The sequence below is a fragment of the Hypanus sabinus genome, chromosome 2 (assembly GCF_030144855.1).
Source record: "Hypanus sabinus isolate sHypSab1 chromosome 2, sHypSab1.hap1, whole genome shotgun sequence".
NCBI lineage: Eukaryota > Metazoa > Chordata > Chondrichthyes > Myliobatiformes > Dasyatidae > Hypanus > Hypanus sabinus.
In genome coordinates, this window is record NC_082707.1 from 2,699,164 (window position 1) to 2,725,393 (window position 26,230).

Below are 26,230 nucleotides of genomic sequence, written 5' to 3' on the forward strand. Positions count from 1 at the left end.
TAGAGTAACTGCTCCCTTCCTGTTCCTGACTCAAAAGAGGATCCTGCTACATTACCCACCCTTTCTGTAGCTGTAATAGTATCCCTGACCAGTAATGCCATCCCTCCTCCTCTCCCCCCCCCCCCCCCATCCCTTTTAAAGCAATGAAATCCAGGAATATTGAGAATCCATTCCTGCCCTGGTGCCAGCCAAGTCTCCGTAATGGCCACTACATCATAATTCCATGTATGTATCCAAGCTCTCAGTTCATCACCTTTGTTCCTGATGCTTCTTGCATTGAAGTACACACACATTAGCCCTTCTACCTTACTGCCTTTACACCCTTTATTCTGCTTCTCTTTCCTCAAAGCCTCTCTATATGTTAGATCTGGCTTTACTTCATGCACTGTACTTGCAGGTTTTGCATGACCTTTATCCTCTTCCACCTCACTATTTGCTCTAACACTCTGGTTCCCCTCCCCCTACAAATTTAATTTAAACTCCCCTGGAGCAGCACTAGCAAACCTTCCCACAAGGATGTTAGTCCCCCTCCAGTTCAGGTACAACCCGTCCCGTCGGAACAAGTCCCACCTTCCCTGGAAAAATGCCCAATAGTCCAGAAACATGAGGCCCTCCCTCCTGTACCATCTCCTTAGCCACGTATTTGGCTGCATTATCTTCCCACTTGTAACCTCACTAGCATGAGGTCCTGTCCTTCAACTTTGCACCCAACTCCCTAAACTCTCTTTGCAGGGCCTCCTCCTTCTTCCTGCCCACGTCATTGGTCCCTACATGGACCACGACATCTGGCTGCTCACCCTCTCTCCTGAGAATACCGAGAACTCAATCCGAGATATCGCGGACCCTGGCACCAGGGAGGCAAGAGACCATCTGAGATTCTTGATCTCTCCCACAGAACCTCTTATCTGACCCCCTAACTATCGAATCCCCTATCACTACTGCTCTCCTCTTTTCCCTTCTTCCTTTCTGAGCTGAGGGTCCAGTCTCGTGCCAGAGATGCAACCACTGCAACTTGTCCCTGGTAGGTCGTCCCCACCAACAGTATTCAGAGCAGTATACTTATTATTGATGGGAACGGCCACAGGGGTGCTCTGCTCTTTCTGTCTATTCCCCCTTCCCTCTCCTGACAGTCAACCAACTACCTGTCTCCTGACTCTTAGGGGTGACTACCTCCCTGAAACTCCTGTCTATTTCTGCCTCTGCCTCCTGAATGATCCGAAGTTCATCCAGCTCCAGCTCCAGTTCCCTGACTCGGTTTGTCAGGAGCTGCAGCTGGATGACTGGTTGAGAGGTGTCGCAGCAACAAACTTGCACTCGCACTCACACACGCGTTAGTAAGACCAAGGTATTGATTGTGGACTTTAGGAAGGGGGAGCTGAGGGACCACACACCAGTCCTCATCAAGGGATCAGCAGTTTCAAGTTCCTGGGTGTCAGAATCTCTGAGGACCTAACCTGAGGCCAACATATCGATGCAGTGACAAAGAAGGAACGACAGCGGCTATGTTTCATCAGGAGTTTGAGGAGTCTTGGTGTGTCACCAAAGACTCTCATAAATTTCTACAGATATACCATGGAGAGTATTCTAACTGGCTGTGTCACGGAAGGGCCAATGCATAGGATTAGAAAAAACTTACGGAAGTTGTAAACTCAAACAGCTCTATCATAGGCACCAGCCTCCCAGCACTGAGGACGTCTTCAAAAGGCAATGCCTCAAAATGGTGGCATCCAACATTAAGGACTCTCTTCACCCAGGACTTGCAGTCTTCTCAAAGTTCAAGTACAATATATGTCACCATATACAACCCTGAGATTCATTGCCACCGTCAAGGAGTAGGTACAGGAGCCTGAAGACACACATTCAACATTTTAGAAACAGCTGCTTTCCCTCCACCATCAGGTTTCTGAATGGACAATGGGCTCATGTACACCAATGCAGTATTTCTTCCCTCTCTTTTTGCATTATTAATTTAAATTTATATATTTATTTCTTGTAATTTTTAGTTTTTTATTATTAGCTATTGCAATGTACTGCTGCTGCAAACGTCACCACATATGCTGGTGATATGCAAGCTGATTCTGAGTCCCGTTGTAGATCTTTCCAGTTCTCGGCACTGCACTTCCCCTGACGTGCAGTGATGCAGCATGTGAGGATGGTTTCTTCTGTGCATCAGAACACCATGTCTGTGATCAACATCACTTGTTCAGTGGTCAGGATGAAGAGAGAGCCTGCCCTGTGTGTTGGCAAGGCAGGTTTTGCTTGCATTTATGGAGCCTGTAGTATGGACATCAGTGATGTTTGGATTTGATTGTTTCCTACAGGAGAGTTTCCTCCACCTCCTCCGAGTGTCGAAGGACTCAGCCAGATCCCTGCGGAGTTTCCCCCTCCACCCAAATTGGACCCGAATGAATCGAGTATATCTTCTGATGTGCAGGTGAGGAGATGCCTGGGTGGGAGTGAATGGGTGGCACAGACCAGCTGTGCGCAGGGAGTGTGGTAAAGTTAGAGAACTCTTCAATCAAACCATAAGACATAGAGCAAAATGTGGCCCGTTAGCCCATCAGATCTGCTCTTCCATTCCATCATGGCTGATATATTATCCCTCTCAACCCCATTCTCTTGCTTTCTCCCTGTAACCTTTGAAGCCCTCATTAACCAAGAACCTATCAACCTCAACTTTAAATATACTCAATGATTTGGCCCCGTCAGCCATCAGTAGCAATGAATTCCACAGATTCACAAAATTCAAAAGGAGTACGAAGCTTGTATGTGCTTGTCAGAGAGAGTACAAATTTGTATATACCTGTCAGAACACAAGGTAAAGATAAAGTATGGGGAGCATGGTTTTTGAGAGATATTGAGACCTTAGTTAAGAGAAAAAAGGAGGTGCATAGCAGGTAGGAAAAAATGTGATGCTTATGGAGTATAAGAAATGCAAGAGAACACAAGAAAGAAATCAAGAGGGCTAGAAGGCATGAAGTTGCTCTTGCACACAAGTTGAAGGAGAATTCTAAGGGATTCTACAGATTGCAAGGGACAAAATTGGTCCTGTGGAAGACCAGGATGGTAATCCATGTGTGGAGCCAAAACAGATGGGCAAGATCTGAAATTTTTTTATTTTTTTTGTATCTGTATTTACTAAGGAGAAGTTCACGGAGTCTATAGAAGTGAGGCAAAGTGGCATCGACTTCATGGACCCTGTACAGGTTACCAAGGAGGAGGTGTTTACTACCCTGAGGCAAATCAGGGTGGTTAAATCCCCAGAGCCTGACAAGGTGTTCCTTGGACATTACAGGAGACTTAACGCAGAAATAGCTAGAGCCCTAACAGAGATACTTAACTCATCCTTAGCGACAGGAGAGGTGCCCGGGGGTTGGAGGACAGCCAATATTGTTCTCCTGTTTAAAAAAAGGCTCTATAGGCCAGTGAGTTGACATCACTTACCATCACTTGCTCATCAGTTGAGGACAAGTTATTGGAAGGTATTCTAAGGGACCGGATATATAAATGTTTGGATAGACATGGGCTGATTAAGGATAGTCAGCATGGCTTCCTGCACGGTAGATCATGTCTAACCATTCTTATAGAGTTTTCTGAGGACGTTTCCAGGAAAGTAGCAGAGTTACTTAATGAGTACTTTGTTTCAGTATTCACCAGTGAAAAGGACCTTGGCAATTGAGAAGTGACTTACAGTGGACTGAAAAGCTTGAGTGTATAAATGTTAAGAAAGAGGATGTGCTGGAGCTTTTGAAAGGCATCAAGTTAGATAAGTCGCCAAGACCAGATGAGTTATACCCCAGGCTACTGTGGGAAGTGAGAGAGGAGATTGCTGAGCCTCTGGTGATGATCTTTGCATCATCAATAGGGAGGGGAGATGTACCAGAGGATTGAAAGGTTGCAAATGTTGTTCCCTTGTTCAAGAAATGGAGCAGAGGTAACCCAGGAAATTATAGAACAATGGTGGGCAAGATTTTGGAGAAGATCCTGAGAAGCAGAGATTATGGGCATCTGAAGAGACATCATCTGATTAGGGATAGTCAGAATGGCTTTGTCAAGGGCAGGTCATGCCTTATGAGCCTGATTGAATTCTTTGAGAGTGTAACAAAACAAATTGATGAAGTTAGAGCAGTGGATGTAGTGTGTATGGATTTCAGTAAGGCATTTGATAAAGTTCCCCATGCAAGACTCCTTCAGAAAGTAAGGAGGCATGGGATCCAAGGAGACCATGCTTTGTGGATCCAGAATTGGCTTGCCCACAGAAGGCAAAGGGTGGTTCTAGGTGATTAGTATTCTGCAGGGAGGTCAGTGACCAGTGGTGTTCTGGAGGGATCTGTTCTGGGACCCCTTCTCTTCGTGATTTTTATAAATGAAATAGAAGGGTGGGTTAGTAAGTTTGCTGATGACACAAAGGTTGGGGGTGTTGTGGATTGTCTGCAGGGTTGTCAGAGGTTACAGTGGGACATCAATAGGATGCAGAGCTGGGCTGAGAAATGGCAGATGGAGTTCAACCCAGATAAGTGTGAAGTGGTTCATTTTGGTAGGTCAGATTTGAAGACAGACTGTAATATTGATGGTAAAGCTCTTGGCAGTGTGGAGGATCAGCAAGATCTTGGGCTCCATAGGACACTCAAAGCTGCTGGGCAGGTTGACAGTGTTGTTAAGAAGGCGCATGGTGTGATGGCCTTCGTCAACTGTGGGACTGAGTTTAAGAGCCATGAGGTAATGTTACAGCGATATAAGATCTTAGTTGAACTCCACTTGGATTACTGTGCACAATTCTGGTCACCACTCCACAGGAAACTACAGAAAGGGTGCAGAGGAGATTTACAAGGATGTTGCCTGAATTGGGGAGCATGTCTTATGGGAATAGGTTGAGTGAACTGGGCCTTTTCTCCTTGGAGTGTAGGAGGATGAGAGATGACCTGATAGAGGTGTATAAGATGATAAGAGTCAGTTTTAATTGCAAACTGACATCCCAAGCTGTAGTAGTGTCCCCTTAACCTCTGCACTACTGTGTTGGTTTAAGTAGAAAACTAACGTCCCAAGTTGTAATAGTGTCAGAGCAATCAACGGCAGACCAGTCAATTCGAAGAGAGAAAGAGCTTCGTGCGTGTTGGGGAGAAGAGTTTACAAAAGGAGTGTTTTGCATGAATGGCGGACCAATCAATTCGAAGGGGGAGAGAGCTTTGTGCGTGATGGAAAGGAGAGTTTAAAACAGGAGTGTTTCGCATGAATGGCGGACCAATCGATTCAAAGGGAGGGAGAGCTTCGTGCGTGGCGGGGTTAAGAGTTTTAAAAAGAAACGTTCTGCATGAACAGCAGACCAGTTGATTCGAAGAAAGGGAGAGCTTCATGCATGTCAGGGAGAAGAGTTTAAACCAGGAGCGTTTCGCATGAACGGCAGACCAATCAATTCACGATTCATTAGCAGGAGCAAATAAAAGTAAAGCAGGGTCAAAGCAGAGTGGCCATTATTTGAGTGGACCAGTGTAGGAGTGGGGAGTTGAGGGTTTGGCGAGGAGGCACAGGACAGTAGCAGGTGAGGATTTTGTAGTAACTAAATTAAAGGTCACAAATTTATAGCTAGTTAAATATAAGATGATGAGAGGCATTGATCGTGTGGATAGTCAGAGGCTCTTTCCCAGGGCTGAAATAATTGCCACAAGAGGACACAGGTTTAAGGTGCTTGGGTGTAGGTACAGAGGAGATGTTAGGGGTAAGTTTTTTACACAGAGAGTGGTGAGTGCGTGGACTGAGCTGCCGGCAACGGAGGTGGAGGCAGAAATGACAGGGTCTTTTAAGAAACTCCTGGATAGGTACCTGGAGCTTAGAAAAATAGAGGGCTATGGGTAACCCAGGTAATTTCTAAAGTAAATACATGTTCAATACAGCTTTGTGGGCCGAAGGGCCTGTATTGTACTATAGGTTTTTTTATGTTTCTATGTTAAATAAAGTAGAGATGATGCAGGATCAGGTGATGTGCTGTAGCTGCATGATGTGGGAACTGGTGGTCACCATTGTGGTTCCCGGTGACCACATCTTCAGCAAGTGTTGGCTGCTTGAGGAACTCAGGCTCAAAGCTGATGACCTGGAATCTGAGCTTCAAACACTGCGGCACATCAGGGAGGGGGAGAGTCACCTGGATCCTCTGTTTCAGGAGGTAGTCACACCCATTAGATTAGCTGCCTCAAATTCGGTCTGTGGTCAGGGACAAGAGGGTGTGACTGTGAGTGAGGCGGGTAGTGGGATCCAAGGGACAATGCTGGAGGAGCCTCAGCCCTTGAGCTTCTCCAACAGGTCGGAGATTCTTGCTCCCTGTGTGGATGAGAGTGGGGGCTGTAGGAAGGATGAGCAACCTAACTGTGGCACTGTAGTTCAGAGAGCCATTCAAGAGGAGGGAGAGAAGAGAAATATAGTGGTAATTGGGGATAGTACAGACAGGGGAATAGACAGAGTGTAGCGAAGTACTACATACAGAGCTAGAAACAACAACAGTAAGTCGTTAAGTCGGTAAGTCGTTTTGAGACTAGTTTATTCAAACTTCGCGGCGCTGGCTTTTAATCCCTAGTTCCCGCCCTCTCTGGGCAGAAATGACGTCAGAAGTGTATTATCAAAGTCTCTTCCTGCGCACGGGCTATTTGTGAGCCGGTTCGCCTGCGCAGAAAGTGGGTCGCCACAAGAGTTCAGTGTCATGAGTGAAACAATCTGGTCCATTGGCTGCTTAGGTCTAGGGAAGACAATCTCTGGCCCTGCCAAACGTGTGAGATTGAGGTTCAGCCTCTGTTTGTGTGGATGCTGCATGATCCATTACCCTGTTACAAATAAGTTCCACAAAATAACAGACAGTACACCACATAGAATTAAACAATTTAGCTTTATAATTCTTAATTTGACTAAAGGATGAGTAAAGAAAAAGCGAAAAGAAGAAAAGGGCCCATATTAATGAAAGAGTCCAATGTGCTCAAGTTGGAGCTCACAGTTTACCATCGCCGATCCTCCTGAGCTCCCCCTGGGCTTCATCGAATCACGGCCCCGTTCCAGGGAGGTCATGCTGCAACTCTACAGGGTACTGGTGAGGCCGCACCTGGAGTACTGTGTGCAGTTCTGGTCTCCATACTTGAGGAAGGATATACTGGCTTTGGAGGTGGTGCAGAGGAGATTCACCAGGTTAATTCCAGAGATGAGGGGGTTAGACTACGAGCAGAAATTGAATTGCCTGGGACTGTTCTCGCTGGAATTCAGAAGAAAGAGAGGAGATCTTATAGAAACATATAAAATTATCAAAGGGATAGATAAGATAGAGGCAGGAAAGTTGTTTCCAGTTAAGTGAGACCAAATCTAGGGGATATAGCCTCAAGATTCAGGGGAGTAGATTTAGGATGGAGATGAGGAGGAAAAACTTTTCCCAGAGAGTGGTGAATCTGTGGAATTCTCTGCCCAATGAAGCAGTGGAGGCTACCTCAGTAAATATATTTAAGACAAAGTTGGATAGATTTTTTGTATAGTATGGGAATTAAGGGTTATGGGGAAAAGGCAGATAGGTGGAGATGAGTCCGAGACCAGATCAGCCATTACCCTATTGAATGGCGGAGCAGGCTCGATGGGCCAGATGGCCTACTCCTGCTCCTATTTCTTATGTTATATGTTCTTAACCCCTGCACTACCATGTCGATTTTCATAGGATTAACATCCCAAGTTATATTAGTGTTACTTTAACCCCTGCACTACCATGTTGGTTCTAATAGGACTGATGGATGAAGTTCATACAGGGAGGCAGTAGGTTTGCGGAGATACTGCTAGGCAAGAACAGACAGAAGAAGTAAATGAATTGTACAAGGCATGTGCAGGGGCAAGGATCAGAAGGTTCCAGACAATGAGCTGGAGGTTAAGAAGGAATTTGAGGTCCTTGCCTGTTTTCGGGAGGGAAACAAAGAGATGCAGAAAGCACAGTTCGTGCACTGTGTACAGTTCTGGTTACCACGCCACCAGAAGTGTGTGAGGGAACTGGCGGAGGACAGAGATTCACAAGGTCCCTACTAATGCAAGTCAATTGTAGAGGTGATAAGCTATGGGCGTCATGGCTAGGTGTTGCAACTCACTGAGCCGGACGCGTCTGTTCTGCCCTGTATCTTGAACTAAAATCGAATAACCATGTCAAGTATGGAATAGTCTATTAAGGCTTTACTGAAGGAGAAAGGTAAAACTGAAGCATTACTAAAGTTGCTGAATCTCTCCCTCTGTTCACCCACTGTTGCCAGAGAACAGGCCAAAATCACGTCAATAAGATTGCAAGGATGCAGAGAAATGGAGGAGCTTTCATTTAAAACAGAGATGCAGAGAAATTTCTTTAGCCAGAGGGTGGTGAATTTGTGGAATTTATTAACACAGATAGTTGCGGAGGCCAGGTCGTTGGGTGTGTTTAAGGTTGAGTTTGAAAGGTTCTTGATTGAATGCGGCATTAGAGATTACAGAGAGAAGGCTGGGGAGTGGGGCTGAGGAGGGGAAAGAAGGAACAGCTATGATTGGAAGGCGGAGCAGACTCGATGGGCCAAATGGCCTAATTCTGCTCCTATGTCTTAAAGTCCTAGAAACAGAAATATGGAAAACCTACAGCACAATACAGGCCTTTCAGCCCACAATGTTGTGCCAAACATGTACTTATTTTAGAAATTACCTAGGGTTGCCCATAGCCCTCTATTTTTCTAAGCTCCATGTACCTGTCCAGGGGTCTCTTAAAAGATCCTATTGTTTCCACCTCCACCACCATCGCCAGCAGCCCATTCCACGCACTCACCACTCTCTGAGTAAAAAACTTACCCCTAACATCTTCTCTGTTTCTACTTCCAAGCACCTTAAAACTGTGCCTTCTCGTGCTAGCCATTTCAGCCCTGGAAAAAAGCCTCTGACTATCCACACGATCAATGCCTCTCATCATCTTATACACCTCTATCAGGTCACCTCTCATCCTCCGTCACTCCAAGGAGAAAAGGCCAAGTTCACTCAACCAATTCTCATAAGGCATGCTCCCCAATCCAGGCAACATCCTTGTAAATCTCCTCTGCACCCTTTCTATGGCTTCCATACGATGACCAGAACTCAGCACAGTACTCCAAGTGGGAATATATATAGCTATAACATTACCTCCTATGCTCTAAACATTGAAATTGAGCTTGCATGCACCATTTGTGCTGGCATCTCATTCCACACTCTCACAACGCTCTGATTCCCTTTAAGCTTTTCACCTTTCACCCTTAACCCATGTCCTCTGGTTGTAGTCCCACCCAACCTCAGTGGAAAAAGCCTGTTTGCATTTATTCTGTCTATAGTCCTCATAACTCTGTGTACCTCTATCAAATCTTCTGCTATATTCTACATTCTAAGGAACACAATCCTAACTGATTCAATCCTTCCTTATACCTCAGGTCCTCCAGACCTGGCAATATCCTTGTAAATTTTCTCTGTACTCTTTCAACTGTGTTTACAGCTTTCCTGTTGGTAGGTGACCAAAACTGCGCACAATACTCCAAATGTCTTCACTAATGTCTTATACAACTTCAAAAGAACACCCCATCTCTTGTATGCAATACTTTATTTTATGAAAGCCAATGTGGCAAAAGCTTTCTTTATGACCCTATCTATCTGTGACAACACTTTCAATGAATTATGGACCTGTATTCCCTGATCCCTTTGCCCTATCACACTCATCAGAGACCTACTGTTTACTGTGTCAGACCTACCCTGGTTGGTTCTACCGAACTGCAAAGCCTCGCACTTGTCAGCATTAAAATCCATCTGCCATTTTTCAGCCCATGTTTCCAGCTGATGCAGGTCCCTTTCCAAGCCACAATACCTTCCTCACTGTCCAGTAGACCCCAATCTTGGGGTCATCTGCAAATTTGCTGATCAGAAAATCACATGAAACACCTTGGTTTCTTCAGCTGTGTAAGTCTAGAGAAGACAAACTTGTAAGGTTGAGGTGCGATCCCGCCCCAAACCCCCGTTTGTGTGGATGCTGTGTAATTCATTACCCAATTACAAATGAGTGCTATGAAATAACAGACAGTACACTGCATACGATTAAAAGATTTAGCTTTATAATTCTTAATTTGACTGAAGGTTAGTAACGAAAAGAACAAAAAAGAAAAGGGCCCATTTTAACAAAACGTAGTAATGTGCACAAGCTGGAGCTCACAATTTCTCCAAATCACCAATCGTCAATCAATCTCACCCCGGGCTTCGTCGAATCACACTCCCACTTGGGTTGAATCCAATCATCTTCTCTCTCCAGTGTCTTCCTTCTTCATCTCTTCTGAAACAAAAGCCCCAAGCCCAACCTTAATGTCCCTCACCAGAGAAACCTCCCCTTCAACTCAACCATCCTAACTGGATGGAACTCATCTCTCCTAATCTTCAACAATAACCCAAACAAGCTGAAAGCAAGCTCTCACAGAACTGCCAAAATAAAATACATACAACATAACAGTGAAAATATGAACTCGGGCGTCACACACAGTATCATTTAGATCATCGATATAGATGACAAACATTGACAACCTCAGCACCGACCCCTGCAGCAAACCACTAGTTACAGGTTTCCTGTCAGAGAGGCAACCATCTGTCACCACTCTCTGTCTTCTCCCACAAAGCCAATGTCTAGTCCAGTTTACTACCTCATCCTGAATGCCAAACAACTGAACCTTCTTGACCAGCCTGTCAAATGGGTCTTTCTTAAATGCCTTACTAAAATACATGTAGACAACATCCACTGCTTCGCCTTCATCCACTTTCCTGGTAACTTCCTCGAAAAACTCTATAAGATTGGTTAGACATGACCTACCACACATGAAGCCATGCTGACCATCCTTAATCAGTCCGTGTCTCTCCAAATACTCATATATCCAGTTCCTTGGAATACCTTACAACAACTTTCCCACTACTGATGTCAGACTCACCAGCCTATAATTAGAGCCTTTTTTTAAACAGCAGAACACCATTGGCTGACCTCCAGTCCTCTGACAGCTCTCCTGCCACTAAGGATGATTTAAATATCTCTTCATTTGGCTCCCAAAGGGTCTGAGGGAACACATTGTCGGGCTCTGGGGATTTATCCGCCCTAATTTGCCTCAGAACAGCAGAACCTCCTCCTTGGTAATCTGTACAGGGTCCATGAAGTTGATGCTACTTTGCCTCACCTCTATAGACTCTGTGTCCATCTCCTGAGTAAGTATGGATGCAAAAGGTCATTTAAGATCTCCCCCATCTGATTTGGCTCCACACCTGGATTAACGTTATGGTCTTAAGATCAATTTTCTCCCGTGGAATCCTTTTACTGTTAATATATCTGTAGAATCCCTGAGGATTCTCCTTCACCTTGTCTGCTAGAACTCCAGATTTCTCTCCTGTGTTCACTTGCATTTCTTATACTCCATAAGCACCTCATTTATTCCTACCTGCCCATAGCTGCTACGTACTTCCTTTTTGCTCTTAAACAGAGCCTCAACATCTCTTGAAACGTTCTTTACATGTTATCTTTACCTTTTATTCTGGCAGACACATGCAAGCTTTATACTCCCAAATGTTTGTTTTTGAAGACCTTCAACATACCAAGTACACCTTCGCCAGATCATTTCTAATACTATCAAAACTGGCCATTCTCCAATTTAGACTATCAGCCCGCAGACCAGACCTATCTTTTTGTATATTTACTTTGAAACTATTGACATCGTGGTCACTAGATGCAAAGTGTTCCCCAACACAAACTTCTGTCACCCACCCTGTCTCATTCCCTAATAGCAGATCCAGTACCACACGCTCTCTCATTGGGACTTCTACATACTGATGAAAGAAACTTTGACAAACTCTATCCCATCTACTCCTTTTACAAGTAAGGGATTCCCAGTCAATATGAAAAGTTAAAATCACCTACTATAACAGCCTTACGTTTCTTACAACAGTCTGCAATCTTTACAAATCTGTTCCTCTGAATCCCGCAGACTGTTGATGGTCTGTAATATAGCCCCATTAGCATGGTCATACCATTCTTATTTCTCAGTTCCTGAGGCATTGATCGTGTGGATAGTCAGAGGCATTTTTCCAGGGCTGAAATGTTTGCCACAAGAGGACACAGGTTTAATGTGCTGGGGAGTAGGTACAGAGGAGATGTCAGGGGTAAGTTTTTTACTCAGAGAGTGGTGAGTGTATGGAATGGGCTGCCAGCAACGATGGTGGAGGCGGATACGATAGGGTCTTTTAAGAGACTTTTGGATAGGTACATGGAGCTTAGAAAAATAGTGGGCTATAGGTAAGCGTAGTAATTTCTAAGGTAGGGACATGTTCGGCACAACTTGGTGGGCTGAAGGGCCTGTATTGTGCTGTAGGTTTTCTATGTTTCTCCCATAACACGTCAGTGGTCGAGCTGACCAGTTTGTCTTGACAGAGCACTACTCTGACAGTTTCCTAGACCAGTAACACCTTCTGTCCTCCTTAATCCCTCCCATTCTGTCAGGTCTAAATCAATCGAAGCCCAGAATATTGAGCTGCCAGCCCTGTTGGCCAAAACTGGGTGTGACTTGATAGAAATTTAACAGAATCAGGTTTAATGTCACTGGCATATGTCATGAGATACATAATAAAAACCATATATATAATAAATAATGCAAAATGAAAGCAAACAAATAGTTAGTGTTCATGGGTTCATTGTCCATTCTGAACTCTAATGTCAGAAGGGGAGAAAGAAGTTCCTAAAACACTGAGTGTGGACTTCAGGCTCCTATACCTCCTCCTTGATGGTAGCAATGAGAAGAGGGCATGTCCTGGCTGACAGGGGTCCTTAATGATGGATACCACCTTCTGACACTACCTTTTGAAGATGTCATCAATGCTAGGGAGTCTGGTGCCCATGGTGGAGCTGACTGAATTTTCAACTTCCTGCAGCTTTTTTCCGATCCTGTGCAGTGGCCCCTCCATAACAGATGGTGATGCCACCAGTTAGAATGCTTTCCACGGTACATCTGCAGAAATTTGTACGGTAAACCTGTAGAAAATTACAAAACTCATATACCAGGTAGACAGTTAGAGTTCCTTTCCCATGGTGGCCATGGGAATACCAGTGGATCTGAATTTATGTTGAGAGGGCAATTATAAATAGGGTCATAAAGTCATGTATCAATACAAGCCATTCGGTCTATTCAGTCCAAAATGGCCAGCCAGCAAGTCCCTATTTGACCCATATCCCGCCAAACCCGGCCCTATCCAATTGCTTCTTAAATGATACTATTGTACCTGCCTCTGGCAGCTCGTCCCATACACTCACCCCCTACTGTGAAAATGTTACTCCTCATGTCCCTATTAAATGTTATCCCCTCTCGCTATAAACCTGTGCTTTCTCATTTAGGACTCCTTTACCCTGCAGAAGAGACTGTTACCAGCCATATATGCTTGCATATTTTAAACACCTTTATAAGTTTGGCCCTCATTAAAGGAGATGTGAGGGCCAGGTTCTTTCACACACAGAGTGGTGGGTATCTGGGGTGCTGGTAGAGGCAGATACGTCAGAGACTGAAGAGAAGTTTGATAGGCTCATGAATGTGAGGGAAATGGAAGGATCGGGACACTGTGTAGGCAGGAGGGATTGTTGGTCATTTGATTACTATAGTGTGGCACTACATTGTGGGCCAAAGGGCTGTTCCTGTGCTGTACTATTCAGTGTTCTATGACCTGTGGGCCATCTGCCAACTCTGAGGGATGCAGTTGTACAGCAGCTCTGTGCCAAGTGCATTGCGTCCCGGACCCAGGGAAAGTTTCTGTGGTCCAGGCTGATTAAACCATTATCAGCAACCCTTGTGTTCAGAGACCACCTTGGATGTTATGCTGACGCTTTAGATGGCTTTGCTCAGACCACATGGAGTATTGTGAGTAGTTTTCAGCCGTTATCAAAAAAAGGATGTTCTGGCATTGGAAAGGGTCCCGAGGAAGTTCATGATAATGATTCCAGAGTGGAAAGGGTTAACATATGAGGAGTGTTTTATGGTTCTGGACCTGCACTCACTGGTATTTATTAGAATGGGGGGGGGGTTTCATTGAAACCTATTAAATATTGAAAGGCCTAGTGGCGAGGACCAGAGGGCACAGCCTCAGAATAGAGGAGTAGTCCATCTAGAACAGAGATGAGGACCAGAGGACACAGCCTCAGAATGGAGGGATGTCCATCTAGAACAGAGATGAGGACCAGAGGACACAGCCTCAGAATGGAGGGATGTCCATCTAGAACAGAGATGAGGACCAGAGGACACAGCCTCAGAATAGAGGAGTAGTCCACTTAGAACAGAGATGAGGACCAGAGGGCACAGCCTCAGAATGGAGGGATGTCCATCTAGAACAGAGATGAGGACCAGAGGACACAGCCTCAGAATGGAGGGATGTCCATCTAGAACAGAGATGAGGACCAGAGGGCACAGCCTCAGAATGGAGGGATGTCCATCTAGAACAGAGATGAGGACCAGAGGACACAGCCTCAGAATGGAGGGATGTCCATCTAGAACAGAGATGAGGACCAGAGGACACAGCCTCAGAATGGAGGGATGTCCATCTAGAACAGAGATGAGGACCAGAGGACACAGCCTCAGAATAGAGGAGTAGTCCATTTAGAACAGAGATGAGGACCAGAGGGCACAGCCTCAGAATGGAGGGATGTCCATCTAGAACAGAGATGAGGACCAGAGGACACAGCCTCAGAATAGAGGAGTAGTCCACTTAGAACAGAGATGAGGACCAGAGGGCACAGCCTCAGAATGGAGGGATGTCCATCTAGAACAGAGATGAGGACCAGAGGGCACAGCCTCAGAATGGAGGGATGTCCATCTAGAACAGAGATGAGGACCAGAGGGCACAGCCTCAGAATGGAGGGATGTCCATCTAGAACAGAGATGAGGACCAGAGGGCACAGCCTCAGAATAGAGGGATGTCCATTTAGAACAGAGATGAGGACCAGAGGGCACAGCCTCAGAATGGAGGGATGTCCATCTAGAACAGAGATGAGGACCAGAGGGCACAGCCTCAGAATGGAGGGATGTCCATCTAGAACAGAGATGAGGACCAGAGGGCACAGCCTCAGAATGGAGGGATGTCCATCTAGAACAGAGATGAGGACCAGAGGGCACAGCCTCAGAATGGAGGGATGTCCATCTAGAACAGAGATGAGGACCAGAGGGCACAGCCTCAGAATGGAGGAGTAGTCCATTTAGAACAGAGATGAGGACCAGAGGGCACAGCCTCAGAATGGAGGAGTAGTCCACTTAGAACAGAGATGAGGACCAGAGGGCACAGCCTCAGAATGGAGGAGTAGTCCATTTAGAACAGAGGTGAGGACCAGAGGGCACAGCCTCAGAATAGAGGAGTAGTCCATCTAGAACAGAGATGAGGACCAGAGGGCACAGCCTCAGAATGGAGGGATGTCCATTTAGAACAGAGATGAGGACCAGAGGGCACAGCCTCAGAATAGAGGAGTAGTCCATTTAGAACAGAGATGAGGACCAGAGGGCACAGCCTCAGAATGGAGGGATGTCCATCTAGAACAGAGATGAGGACCAGAGGGCACAGCCTCAGAATGGAGGGATGTCCATCTAGAACAGAGATGAGGACCAAAGGGCACAGCCTCAGAATGGAGGGATGTCCACTTAGAACAGAGATGAGGACCAGAGGGCACAGCCTCAGAATGGAGGGATGTCCATCTAGAACAGAGATGAGGACCAGAGGGCACAGCCTCAGAATAGAGGAGTAGTCCATGTAGAACAGAGATGAGGACCAGAGGGCACAGCCTCAGAATGGAGGGATGTCCATCTAGAACAGAGATGAGGACCAGAGGGCACAGCCTCAGAATAGAGGAGTAGTCCATCTAGAACAGAGATGAGGACCAGAGGGCACAGCCTCAGAATGGAGGGATGTCCATCTAGAACAGAGATGAGGACCAGAGGGCACAGCCTCAGAATGGAGGGATGTCCATCTAGAACAGAGATGAGGACCAGAGGGCACAGCCTCAGAATGGAGGGATGTCCATCTAGAACAGAGATGAGGACCAGAGGGCACAGCCTCAGAATGGAGGGATGTCCATCTAGAACAGAGATGAGGACCAGAGGGCACAGCCTCAGAATAGAGGAGTAGTCCATTTAGAACAGAGATGAGGACCAGAGGGCACAGCCTCAGAATGGAGGAGTAGTCCATCTAGAACAGAGATGAGGACCAGAGGGCACAGCCTCAGAATAGAGGGGTCCATCTAGAACAGAGATGAGGACCAGAGGGCACAGCCTCAGAATGGAGGGATGTCCATTTAGAACAGAGATGAGGACCAGAGGGCACAGCCTCAGAATAGAGGAGTAGTCCATCTAGAACAGAGATGAGGACCAGAGGGCACAGCCTCAGAATGGAGGGATGTCCATCTAGAACAGAGATGAGGACCAGAGGACACAGCCTCAGAATAGAGGAGTAGTCCATTTAGAACAGAGATGAGGACCAGAGAGCACAGCCTCAGAATGGAGGGATGTCCATCTAGAACAGAGATGAGGACCAGAGGGCACAGCCTCAGAATAGAGGGATGTCCATCTAGAACAGAGATGAGGACCAGAGGGCACAGCCTCAGAATGGAGGGATGTCCATCTAGAACAGAGATGAGGACCAGAGGGCACAGCCTCAGAATGGAGGGATGTCCATCTAGAACAGAGATGAGGACCAGAGGGCACAGCCTCAGAATAGAGGAGTAGTCCATCTAGAACAGAGATGAGGACCAGAGGGCACAGCCTCAGAATAGAGGAGTAGTCCATCTAGAACAGAGATGAGGACCAGAGGGCACAGCCTCAGAATGGAGGAGTAGTCCATTTAGAACAGAGATGAGGACCAGAGGGCACAGCCTCAGAATAGAGGAGTAGTCCATCTAGAACAGAGATGAGGACCAGAGGGCACAGCCTCAGAATGATGTCCATCTAGAACAGAGATGAGGACCAGAGGGCACAGCCTCAGAATGGAGGGATGTCCATCTAGAACAGAGATGAGGACCAGAGGGCACAGCCTCAGAATAGAGGGATGTCCATCTAGAACAGAGATGAGGACCAGAGGGCACAGCCTCAGAATGGAGGGATGTCCATTTAGAACAGAGATGAGGACCAGAGGGCACAGCCTCAGAATAGAGGAGTAGTCCATCTAGAACAGAGATGAGGACCAGAGGGCACAGCCTCAGAATGGAGGAGTAGTCCATCTAGAACAGAGATGAGGACCAGAGGGCACAGCCTCAGAATAGAGGAGTAGTCCATCTAGAACAGAGATGAGGACCAGAGGGCACAGCCTCAGAATAGAGTAGTCCATCTAGAACAGAGATGAGGACCAGATGGCACAGCCTCAGAATAGAGGAGTAGTCCATTTAGAACAGAGATGAGGACCAGAGGGCACAGCCTCAGAATGGAGGGATGTCCATCTAGAACAGAGATGAGGACCAGAGGGCACAGCCTCAGAATGGAGGGATGTCCATCTAGAACAGAGATGAGGACCAGAGGGCACAGCCTCAGAATGGAGGGATGTCCATCTAGAACAGAGATGAGGACCAGAGGGCACAGCCTCAGAATGGAGGGATGTCCATTTAGAACAGAGATGAGGACCAGAGGGCACAGCCTCAGAATGGAGGGATGTCCAACTAGAACAGAGATGAGGACCAGAGGGCACAGCCTCAGAATAGAGGAGTAGTCCATCTAGAACAGAGATGAGGACCAGAGGGCACAGCCTCAGAATGGAGGGATGTCCATTTAGAACAGAGATGAGGACCAGAGGGCACAGCCTCAGAATAGAGGAGTAGTCCATTTAGAACAGAGATGAGGACCAGAGGGCACAGCCTCAGAATGGAGGGATGTCCATCTAGAACAGAGATGAGGACCAAAGGGCACAGCCTCAGAATAGAGGAGTAGTCCATTTAGAACAGAGATGAGGACCAGAGGGCACAGCCTCTGAATGGAGGGATGTCCATCTAGAACAGAGATGAGGACCAGAGGGCACAGCCTCAGAATGGAGGGATGTCCATCTAGAACAGAGATGAGGACCAGAGGGCACAGCCTCAGAATGGAGGGATGTCCATCTAGAACAGAGATGAGGACCAGAGGGCACAGCCTCAGAATGGAGGGATGTCCATCTAGAACAGAGATGAGGACCAGAGGGCACAGCCTCAGAATGGAGGGATGTCCATCTAGAACAGAGATGAGGACCAGAGGGCACAGCCTCAGAATGGAGGGATGTCCATCTAGAACAGAGATGAGGACCAGAGGGCACAGCCTCAGAATGGAGGGATGTCCATCTAGAACAGAGATGAGGACCAGAGGGCACAGCCTCAGAATGGAGGGATGTCCAACTAGAACAGAGATGAGGACCAGAGGGCACAGCCTCAGAATAGAGGAGTAGTCCATCTAGAACAGAGATGAGGACCAGAGGGCACAGCCTCAGAATAGAGGGATGTCCATCTAGAACAGAGATGAGGACCAGAGGGCACAGCCTCAGAATAGAGGAGTAGTCCATTTAGAACAGAGATGAGGACCAGAGGGCACAGCCTCAGAATAGAGGAGTAGTCCATCTAGAACAGAGATGAGGACCAGAGGGCACAGCCTCAGAATGGAGGGATGTCCATCTAGAACAGAGATGAGGACCAGAGGGCACAGCCTCAGAATGGAGGAGTAGTCCATCTAGAACAGAGATGAGGACCAGAGGGCACAGCCTCAGAATGGAGGGATGTCCATCTAGAACAGAGATGAGGACCAGAGGGCACAGCCTCAGAATGGAGGAGTAGTCCATCTAGAACAGAGATGAGGACCAGAGGGCACAGCCTCAGAATGGAGGGATGTCCATCTAGAACAGAGATGAGGACCAGAGGGCACAGCCTCAGAATAGAGGGATGTCCATCTAGAACAGAGATGAGGACCAGAGGGCACAGCCTCAGAATAGAGGAGTAGTCCATTTAGAACAGAGATGAGGACCAGAGGGCACAGCCTCAGAATAGAGGGATGTCCATCTAGAACAGAGATGAGGACCAGAGGGCACAGCCTCAGAATGGAGGAGTAGTCCATCTAGAACAGAGATGAGGACCAGAGGGCACAGCCTCAGAATAGAGTAGTCCATCTAGAACAGAGATGAGGACCAGAGGGCACAGCCTCAGAATAGAGGAGTAGTCCACTTAGAACAGAGATGAGGACCAGAGGGCACAGCCTCAGAATGGAGGGATGTCCATCTAGAACAGAGATGAGGACCAGAGGGCACAGCCTCAGAATGGAGGGATGTCCATCTAGAACAGAGATGAGGACCAGAGGGCACAGCCTCAGAATGGAGGGATGTCCATCTAGAACAGAGATGAGGACCAGAGGGCACAGCCTCAGAATGGAGGAGTAGTCCATCTAGAACAGAGATGAGGACCAGAGGGCACAGCCTCAGAATGGAGGGATGTCCATCTAGAACAGAGATGAGGACCAGAGGGCACAGCCTCAGAATAGAGGAGTAGTCCATTTAGAACAGAGATGAGGACCAGAGGGCACAGCCTCAGAATGGAGGGATGTCCATCTAGAACAGAGATGAGGACCAGAGGGCACAGCCTCAGAATGGAGGGATGTCCATCTAGAACAGAGATGAGGACCAGAGGGCACAGCCTCAGAATGGAGGGATGTCCATTTAGAACAGAGATGAGGACCAGAGGGCACAGCCTCAGAATAGAGGAGTAGTCCATTTAGAACAGAGATGAGGACCAGAGGGCACAGCCTCAGAATGGAGGGATGTCCATCTAGAACAGAGATGAGGACCAGAGGGCACAGCCTCAGAATGGAGGGATGTCCAACTAGAACAGAGATGAGGACCAGAGGGCACAGCCTCAGAATAGAGGAGTAGTCCATCTAGAACAGAGATGAGGACCAGAGGGCACAGCCTCAGAATAGAGGAGTAGTCCATTTAGAACAGAGATGAGGACCAGAGGGCACAGCCTCAGAATGGAGGGATGTCCATCTAGAACAGAGATGAGGACCAGAGGGCACAGCCTCAGAATAGAGGAGTAGTCCATTTAGAACAGAGATGAGGACCAGAGGGCACAGCCTCAGAATGGAGGGATGTCCATCTAGAACAGAGATGAGGACCAGAGGGCACAGCCTCAGAATGGAGGGATGTCCATCTAGAACAGAGATGAGGACCAGAGGGCACAGCCTCAGAATAGAGGGATGTCCATCTAGAACAGAGATGAGGACCAGAGGGCACAGCCTCAGAATAGAGGGATGTCCATTTAGAACAGAGACGAGGACCAGAGGGCACAGCCTCAGAATGGAGGGATGTCCATTTAGAACAGAGATGAGGACCAGAGGGCACAGCCTCAGAATAGAGGAGTAGTCCATTTAGAACAGAGATGAGGACCAGAGGGCACAGCCTCAGAATGGAGGGATGTCCATCTAGAACAGAGATGAGGACCAAAGGGCACAGCCTCAGAATAGAGGAGTAGTCCATTTAGAACAGAGATGAGGACCAGAGGACACAGCCTCAGAATGGAGGGATGTCCATCTAGAACAGAGATGAGGACCAGAGGGCACAGCCTCAGAATGGAGGGATGTCCATCTAGAACAGAGATGAGGACCAGAGGGCACAGCCTCAGAATGGAGGGATGTCCATTTAGAACAGAGATGAGGACCAGAGGGCACAGCCTCTGAATGGAGGGATGTCCATCTAGAACAGAGATGAGGACCAGAGGGCACAGCCTCAGAATGGAGGGATGTCCATCTAGAACAGAGATGAGGACCAGAGGGCACGGCCTCAGAATGGAGGGATGTCCATCTAGAACAGAGATGAGGACCAGAGGGCACAGCCTCAGAATGGAGGGATGTCCATCTAGAACAGAGATGAGGACCAGAGGGCACAGCCTCAGAATGGAGGGATGTCCATCTAGAACAGAGATGAGGACCAGAGGGCACAGCCTCAGAATGGAGGGATGTCCATCTAGAACAGAGATGAGGACCAGAGGGCACAGCCTCAGAATGGAGGGATGTCCATCTAGAACAGAGATGAGGACCAGAGGGCACAGCCTCAGAATAGAGGAGTAGTCCATCTAGAACAGAGATGAGGACCAGAGGGCACAGCCTCAGAATAGAGGGATGTCCATCTAGAACAGAGATGAGGACCAGAGGGCACAGCCTCAGAATAGAGGGGTCCATCTAGAACAGAGATGAGGACCAGAGGGCACAGCCTCAGAATAGAGGAGTAGTCCATTTAGAACAGAGATGAGGACCAGAGGGCACAGCCTCAGAATGGAGGGATGTCCATCTAGAACAGAGATGAGGACCAGAGGGCACAGCCTCAGAATAGAGGGATGTCCATCTAGAACAGAGATGAGGACCAGAGGGCACAGCCTCAGAATAGAGGGGTCCATCTAGAACAGAGATGAGGACCAGAGGGCACAGCCTCAGAATAGAGGAGTAGTCCATTTAGAACAGAGATGAGGACCAGAGGGCACAGCCTCAGAATAGAGTAGTCCATCTAGAACAGAGATGAGGACCAGAGGGCACAGCCTCAGAATAGAGGGGTCCATCTAGAACAGAGATGAGGACCAGAGGGCACAGCCTCAGAATAGAGGGGTCCATCTAGAACAGAGATGAGGACCAGAGGGCACAGCCTCAGAATAGAGGAGTAGTCCATTTAGAACAGAGATGAGGACCAGAGGGCACAGCCTCAGAATAGAGTAGTCCATCTAGAACAGAGATGAGGACCAGAGGGCACAGCCTCAGAATAGAGGGGTCCATCTAGAACAGAGATGAGGACCAGAGGGCACAGCCTCAGAATAGAGGGGTCCATCTAGAACAGAGATGAGGACCAGAGGGCACAGCCTCAGAATAGAGGGATGTCCATCTAGAACAGAGATGAGGACCAGAGGGCACAGCCTCAGAATAGAGGGGTCCATCTAGAACAGAGATGAGGACCAGAGGGCACAGCCTCAGAATAGAGGAGTAGTCCATTTAGAACAGAGATGAGGACCAGAGGGCACAGCCTCAGAATGGAGGGATGTCCATCTAGAACAGAGATGAGGACCAGAGGGCACAGCCTCAGAATGGAGGAGTAGTCCATCTAGAACAGAGATGAGGACCAGAGGGCACAGCCTCAGAATAGAGTAGTCCATCTAGAACAGAGATGAGGACCAGAGGGCACAGCCTCAGAATGGAGGGATGTCCATCTAGAACAGAGATGAGGACCAGAGGGCACAGCCTCAGAATGGAGGAGTAGTCCATCTAGAACAGAGATGAGGACCAGAGGGCACAGCCTCAGAATAGAGGAGTAGTCCATCTAGAACAGAGATGAGGACCAGAGGGCACAGCCTCAGAATGGAGGGATGTCCATCTAGAACAGAGATGAGGACCAGACGGCACAGCCTCAGAATGGAGGGATGTCCATCTAGAACAGAGATGAGGACCAAAGGGCACAGCCTCAGAATGGAGGGATGTCCATCTAGAACAGAGATGAGGACCAGAGGGCACAGCCTCAGAATGGAGGGATGTCCATCTAGAACAGAGATGAGGACCAAAGGGCACAGCCTCAGAATGGAGGGATGTCCATCTAGAACAGAGATGAGGACCAGAGGGCACAGCCTCAGAATAGAGGAGTAGTCCATTTAGAACAGAGATGAGGACCAGAGGGCACAGCCTCAGAATGGAGGGATGTCCATCTAGAACAGAGATGAGGACCAGAGGGCAATGCCTCAGAATGGAGGGATGTCCATCTAGAACAGAGATGAGGACCAGAGGGCACAGCCTCAGAATGGAGGGATGTCCATCTAGAACAGAGATGAGGACCAGAGGGCACAGCCTCAGAATGGAGGGATGTCCATCTAGAACAGAGATGAGGACCAGAGGGCACAGCCTCAGAATGGAGGGATGTCCATCTAGAACAGAGATGAGGACCAGAGGGCACAGCCTCAGAATGGAGGGATGTCCATTTAGAACAGAGATGAGGACCAGAGGGCACAGCCTCTGAATGGAGGGATGTCCATCTAGAACAGAGATGAGGACCAGAGGGCACAGCCTCAGAATGGAGGGATGTCCATCTAGAACAGAGATGAGGACCAGAGGGCACAGCCTCAGAATGGAGGGATGTCCATCTAGAACAGAGATGAGGACCAGAGGGCACAGCCTCAGAATGGAGGGATGTCCATCTAGAACAGAGATGAGGACCAGAGGGCACAGCCTCAGAATGGAGGGATGTCCATCTAGAACAGAGATGAGGACCAGAGGGCACAGCCTCAGAATGGAGGGATGTCCATCTAGAACAGAGATGAGGACCAGAGGGCACAGCCTCAGAATGGAGGGATGTCCATCTAGAACAGAGATGAGGACCAGAGGGCACAGCCTCAGAATGGAGGGATGTCCATCTAGAACAGAGATGAGGACCAGAGGGCACAGCCTCAGAATAGAGGAGTAGTCCATCTAGAACAGAGATGAGGACCAGAGGGCACAGCCTCAGAATAGAGGGATGTCCATCTAGAACAGAGATGAGGACCAGAGGGCACAGCCTCAGAATAGAGGGGTCCATCTAGAACAGAGATGAGGACCAGAGGGCACAGCCTCAGAATAGAGGAGTAGTCCATTTAGAACAGAGATGAGGACCAGAGGGCACAGCCTCAGAATGGAGGGATGTCCATCTAGAACAGAGATGAGGACCAGAGGGCACAGCCTCAGAATAGAGGGATGTCCATCTAGAACAGAGATGAGGACCAGAGGGCACAGCCTCAGAATAGAGGGGTCCATCTAGAACAGAGATGAGGACCAGAGGGCACAGCCTCAGAATAGAGGAGTAGTCCATTTAGAACAGAGATGAGGACCAGAGGGCACAGCCTCAGAATAGAGTAGTCCATCTAGAACAGAGATGAGGACCAGAGGGCACAGCCTCAGAATAGAGGGGTCCATCTAGAACAGAGATGAGGACCAGAGGGCACAGCCTCAGAATAGAGGGGTCCATCTAGAACAGAGATGAGGACCAGAGGGCACAGCCTCAGAATAGAGGAGTAGTCCATTTAGAACAGAGATGAGGACCAGAGGGCACAGCCTCAGAATAGAGTAGTCCATCTAGAACAGAGATGAGGACCAGAGGGCACAGCCTCAGAATAGAGGGGTCCATCTAGAACAGAGATGAGGACCAGAGGGCACAGCCTCAGAATAGAGGGATGTCCATCTAGAACAGAGATGAGGACCAGAGGGCACAGCCTCAGAATAGAGGGGTCCATCTAGAACAGAGATGAGGACCAGAGGGCACAGCCTCAGAATAGAGGGATGTCCATCTAGAACAGAGATGAGGACCAGAGGGCACAGCCTCAGAATAGAGGGGTCCATCTAGAACAGAGATGAGGACCAGAGGGCACAGCCTCAGAATAGAGGAGTAGTCCATTTAGAACAGAGATGAGGACCAGAGGGCACAGCCTCAGAATGGAGGGATGTCCATCTAGAACAGAGATGAGGACCAGAGGGCACAGCCTCAGAATGGAGGAGTAGTCCATCTAGAACAGAGATGAGGACCAGAGGGCACAGCCTCAGAATAGAGTAGTCCATCTAGAACAGAGATGAGGACCAGAGGGCACAGCCTCAGAATGGAGGGATGTCCATCTAGAACAGAGATGAGGACCAGAGGGCACAGCCTCAGAATGGAGGAGTAGTCCATCTAGAACAGAGATGAGGACCAGAGGGCACAGCCTCAGAATAGAGGAGTAGTCCATCTAGAACAGAGATGAGGACCAGAGGGCACAGCCTCAGAATGGAGGGATGTCCATCTAGAACAGAGATGAGGACCAGACGGCACAGCCTCAGAATGGAGGGATGTCCATCTAGAACAGAGATGAGGACCAAAGGGCACAGCCTCAGAATGGAGGGATGTCCATCTAGAACAGAGATGAGGACCAGAGGGCACAGCCTCAGAATGGAGGGATGTCCATCTAGAACAGAGATGAGCACCAAAGGGCACAGCCTCAGAATGGAGGGATGTCCATCTAGAACAGAGATGAGGACCAGAGGGCACAGCCTCAGAATAGAGGAGTAGTCCATTTAGAACAGAGATGAGGACCAGAGGGCACAGCCTCAGAATGGAGGGATGTCCATCTAGAACAGAGATGAGGACCAGAGGGCACAGCCTCAGAATGGAGGGATGTCCATCTAGAACAGAAATGAGGACCAGAGGGCACAGCCTCAGAATGGAGGGATGTCCATCTAGAACAGAGATGAGGACCAGAGGGCACAGCCTCAGAATGGAGGGATGTCCATCTAGAACAGAGATGAGGACCAGAGGGCACAGCCTCAGAATGGAGGGATGTCCATCTAGAACAGAGATGAGGACCAGAGGGCACAGCCTCAGAATAGAGGAGTAGTCCATTTAGAACAGAGATGAGGACCAGAGGGCACAGCCTCAGAATGGAGGGATGTTCATTTAGAACAGAGATGAGGACCAGAGGGCACAGCCTCAGAATAGAGGAGTAGTCCATTTAGAACAGAGATGAGGACCAGAGGGCACAGCCTCAGAATAGAGGAGTAGTCCACTTAGAACAGAGATGAGGACCAGAGGGCACAGCCTCAGAATGGAGGGATGTCCATCTAGAACAGAAATGAGATGGAATTTCTTTAGCCAGCTGGTGAATCTGTGGAATTCATTGCCACAGACGGCTGTGGAGGCCGAGTCACGTGGTATATTTAAAGTGGAGGTTGATAGATTGTTAATTCGTCAGGGCATGAAAGGTTATGGGTTGAAGGCAGGAGACTGGGACTGAGAGAAAATAAATCAGCCATGATGGAATGGTGGAGTAGACTTGATGGGCCAAATGGCCTTAATTCTGCTCCTTTGTCTTATGGTTTATGGTCATATGGGTCTACAGCCGGCACAAGGCAACCCAATCCTGCTGCTAAAACAACAACAACACAGCGATTCACATCAAAATCAATAAAGTGGCTGTTTCAAACTTTTATCAATTCAACGTTTATTATCCCGGCGGCCAAGTGCCATTAAAGTCAGTCTGCTGGTGTGATAGCTAAAGCTTAGAGTCACTGTGAGGAGCTGAGATTCCCAGTGACTGTCTGCCATTGCACACAGATCAGTTATGACAAGACACAGCCGAATGTTGCTTTTAAGTCAGTTTATTATTTGCTCATGTACTTGTTCTGGCAGAAACATGGCTGCAGGACACGCACCATCGCCCTCCAGGACATGATGCTCA

The 26,230-nt window shown here is 48.1% G+C and overlaps 1 protein-coding gene across 4 annotated transcripts in view; it reads left to right on the plus strand.

Annotated features, from left to right (window-relative positions):
* lpp (LIM domain containing preferred translocation partner in lipoma) overlaps positions 1–26,230 on the plus strand; it is a 565,002-nt gene that overhangs the window by 286,527 nt on the left and 252,245 nt on the right. For all 4 annotated transcript variants that reach the window (XM_059991268.1, XM_059991276.1, XM_059991259.1 and 1 more), the window contains exon 3: positions 2,322–2,434. In XM_059991268.1, the coding sequence (XP_059847251.1) occupies positions 2,322–2,434 (113 nt within the window). The remainder of the gene's footprint in view (positions 1–2,321; positions 2,435–26,230) is intronic.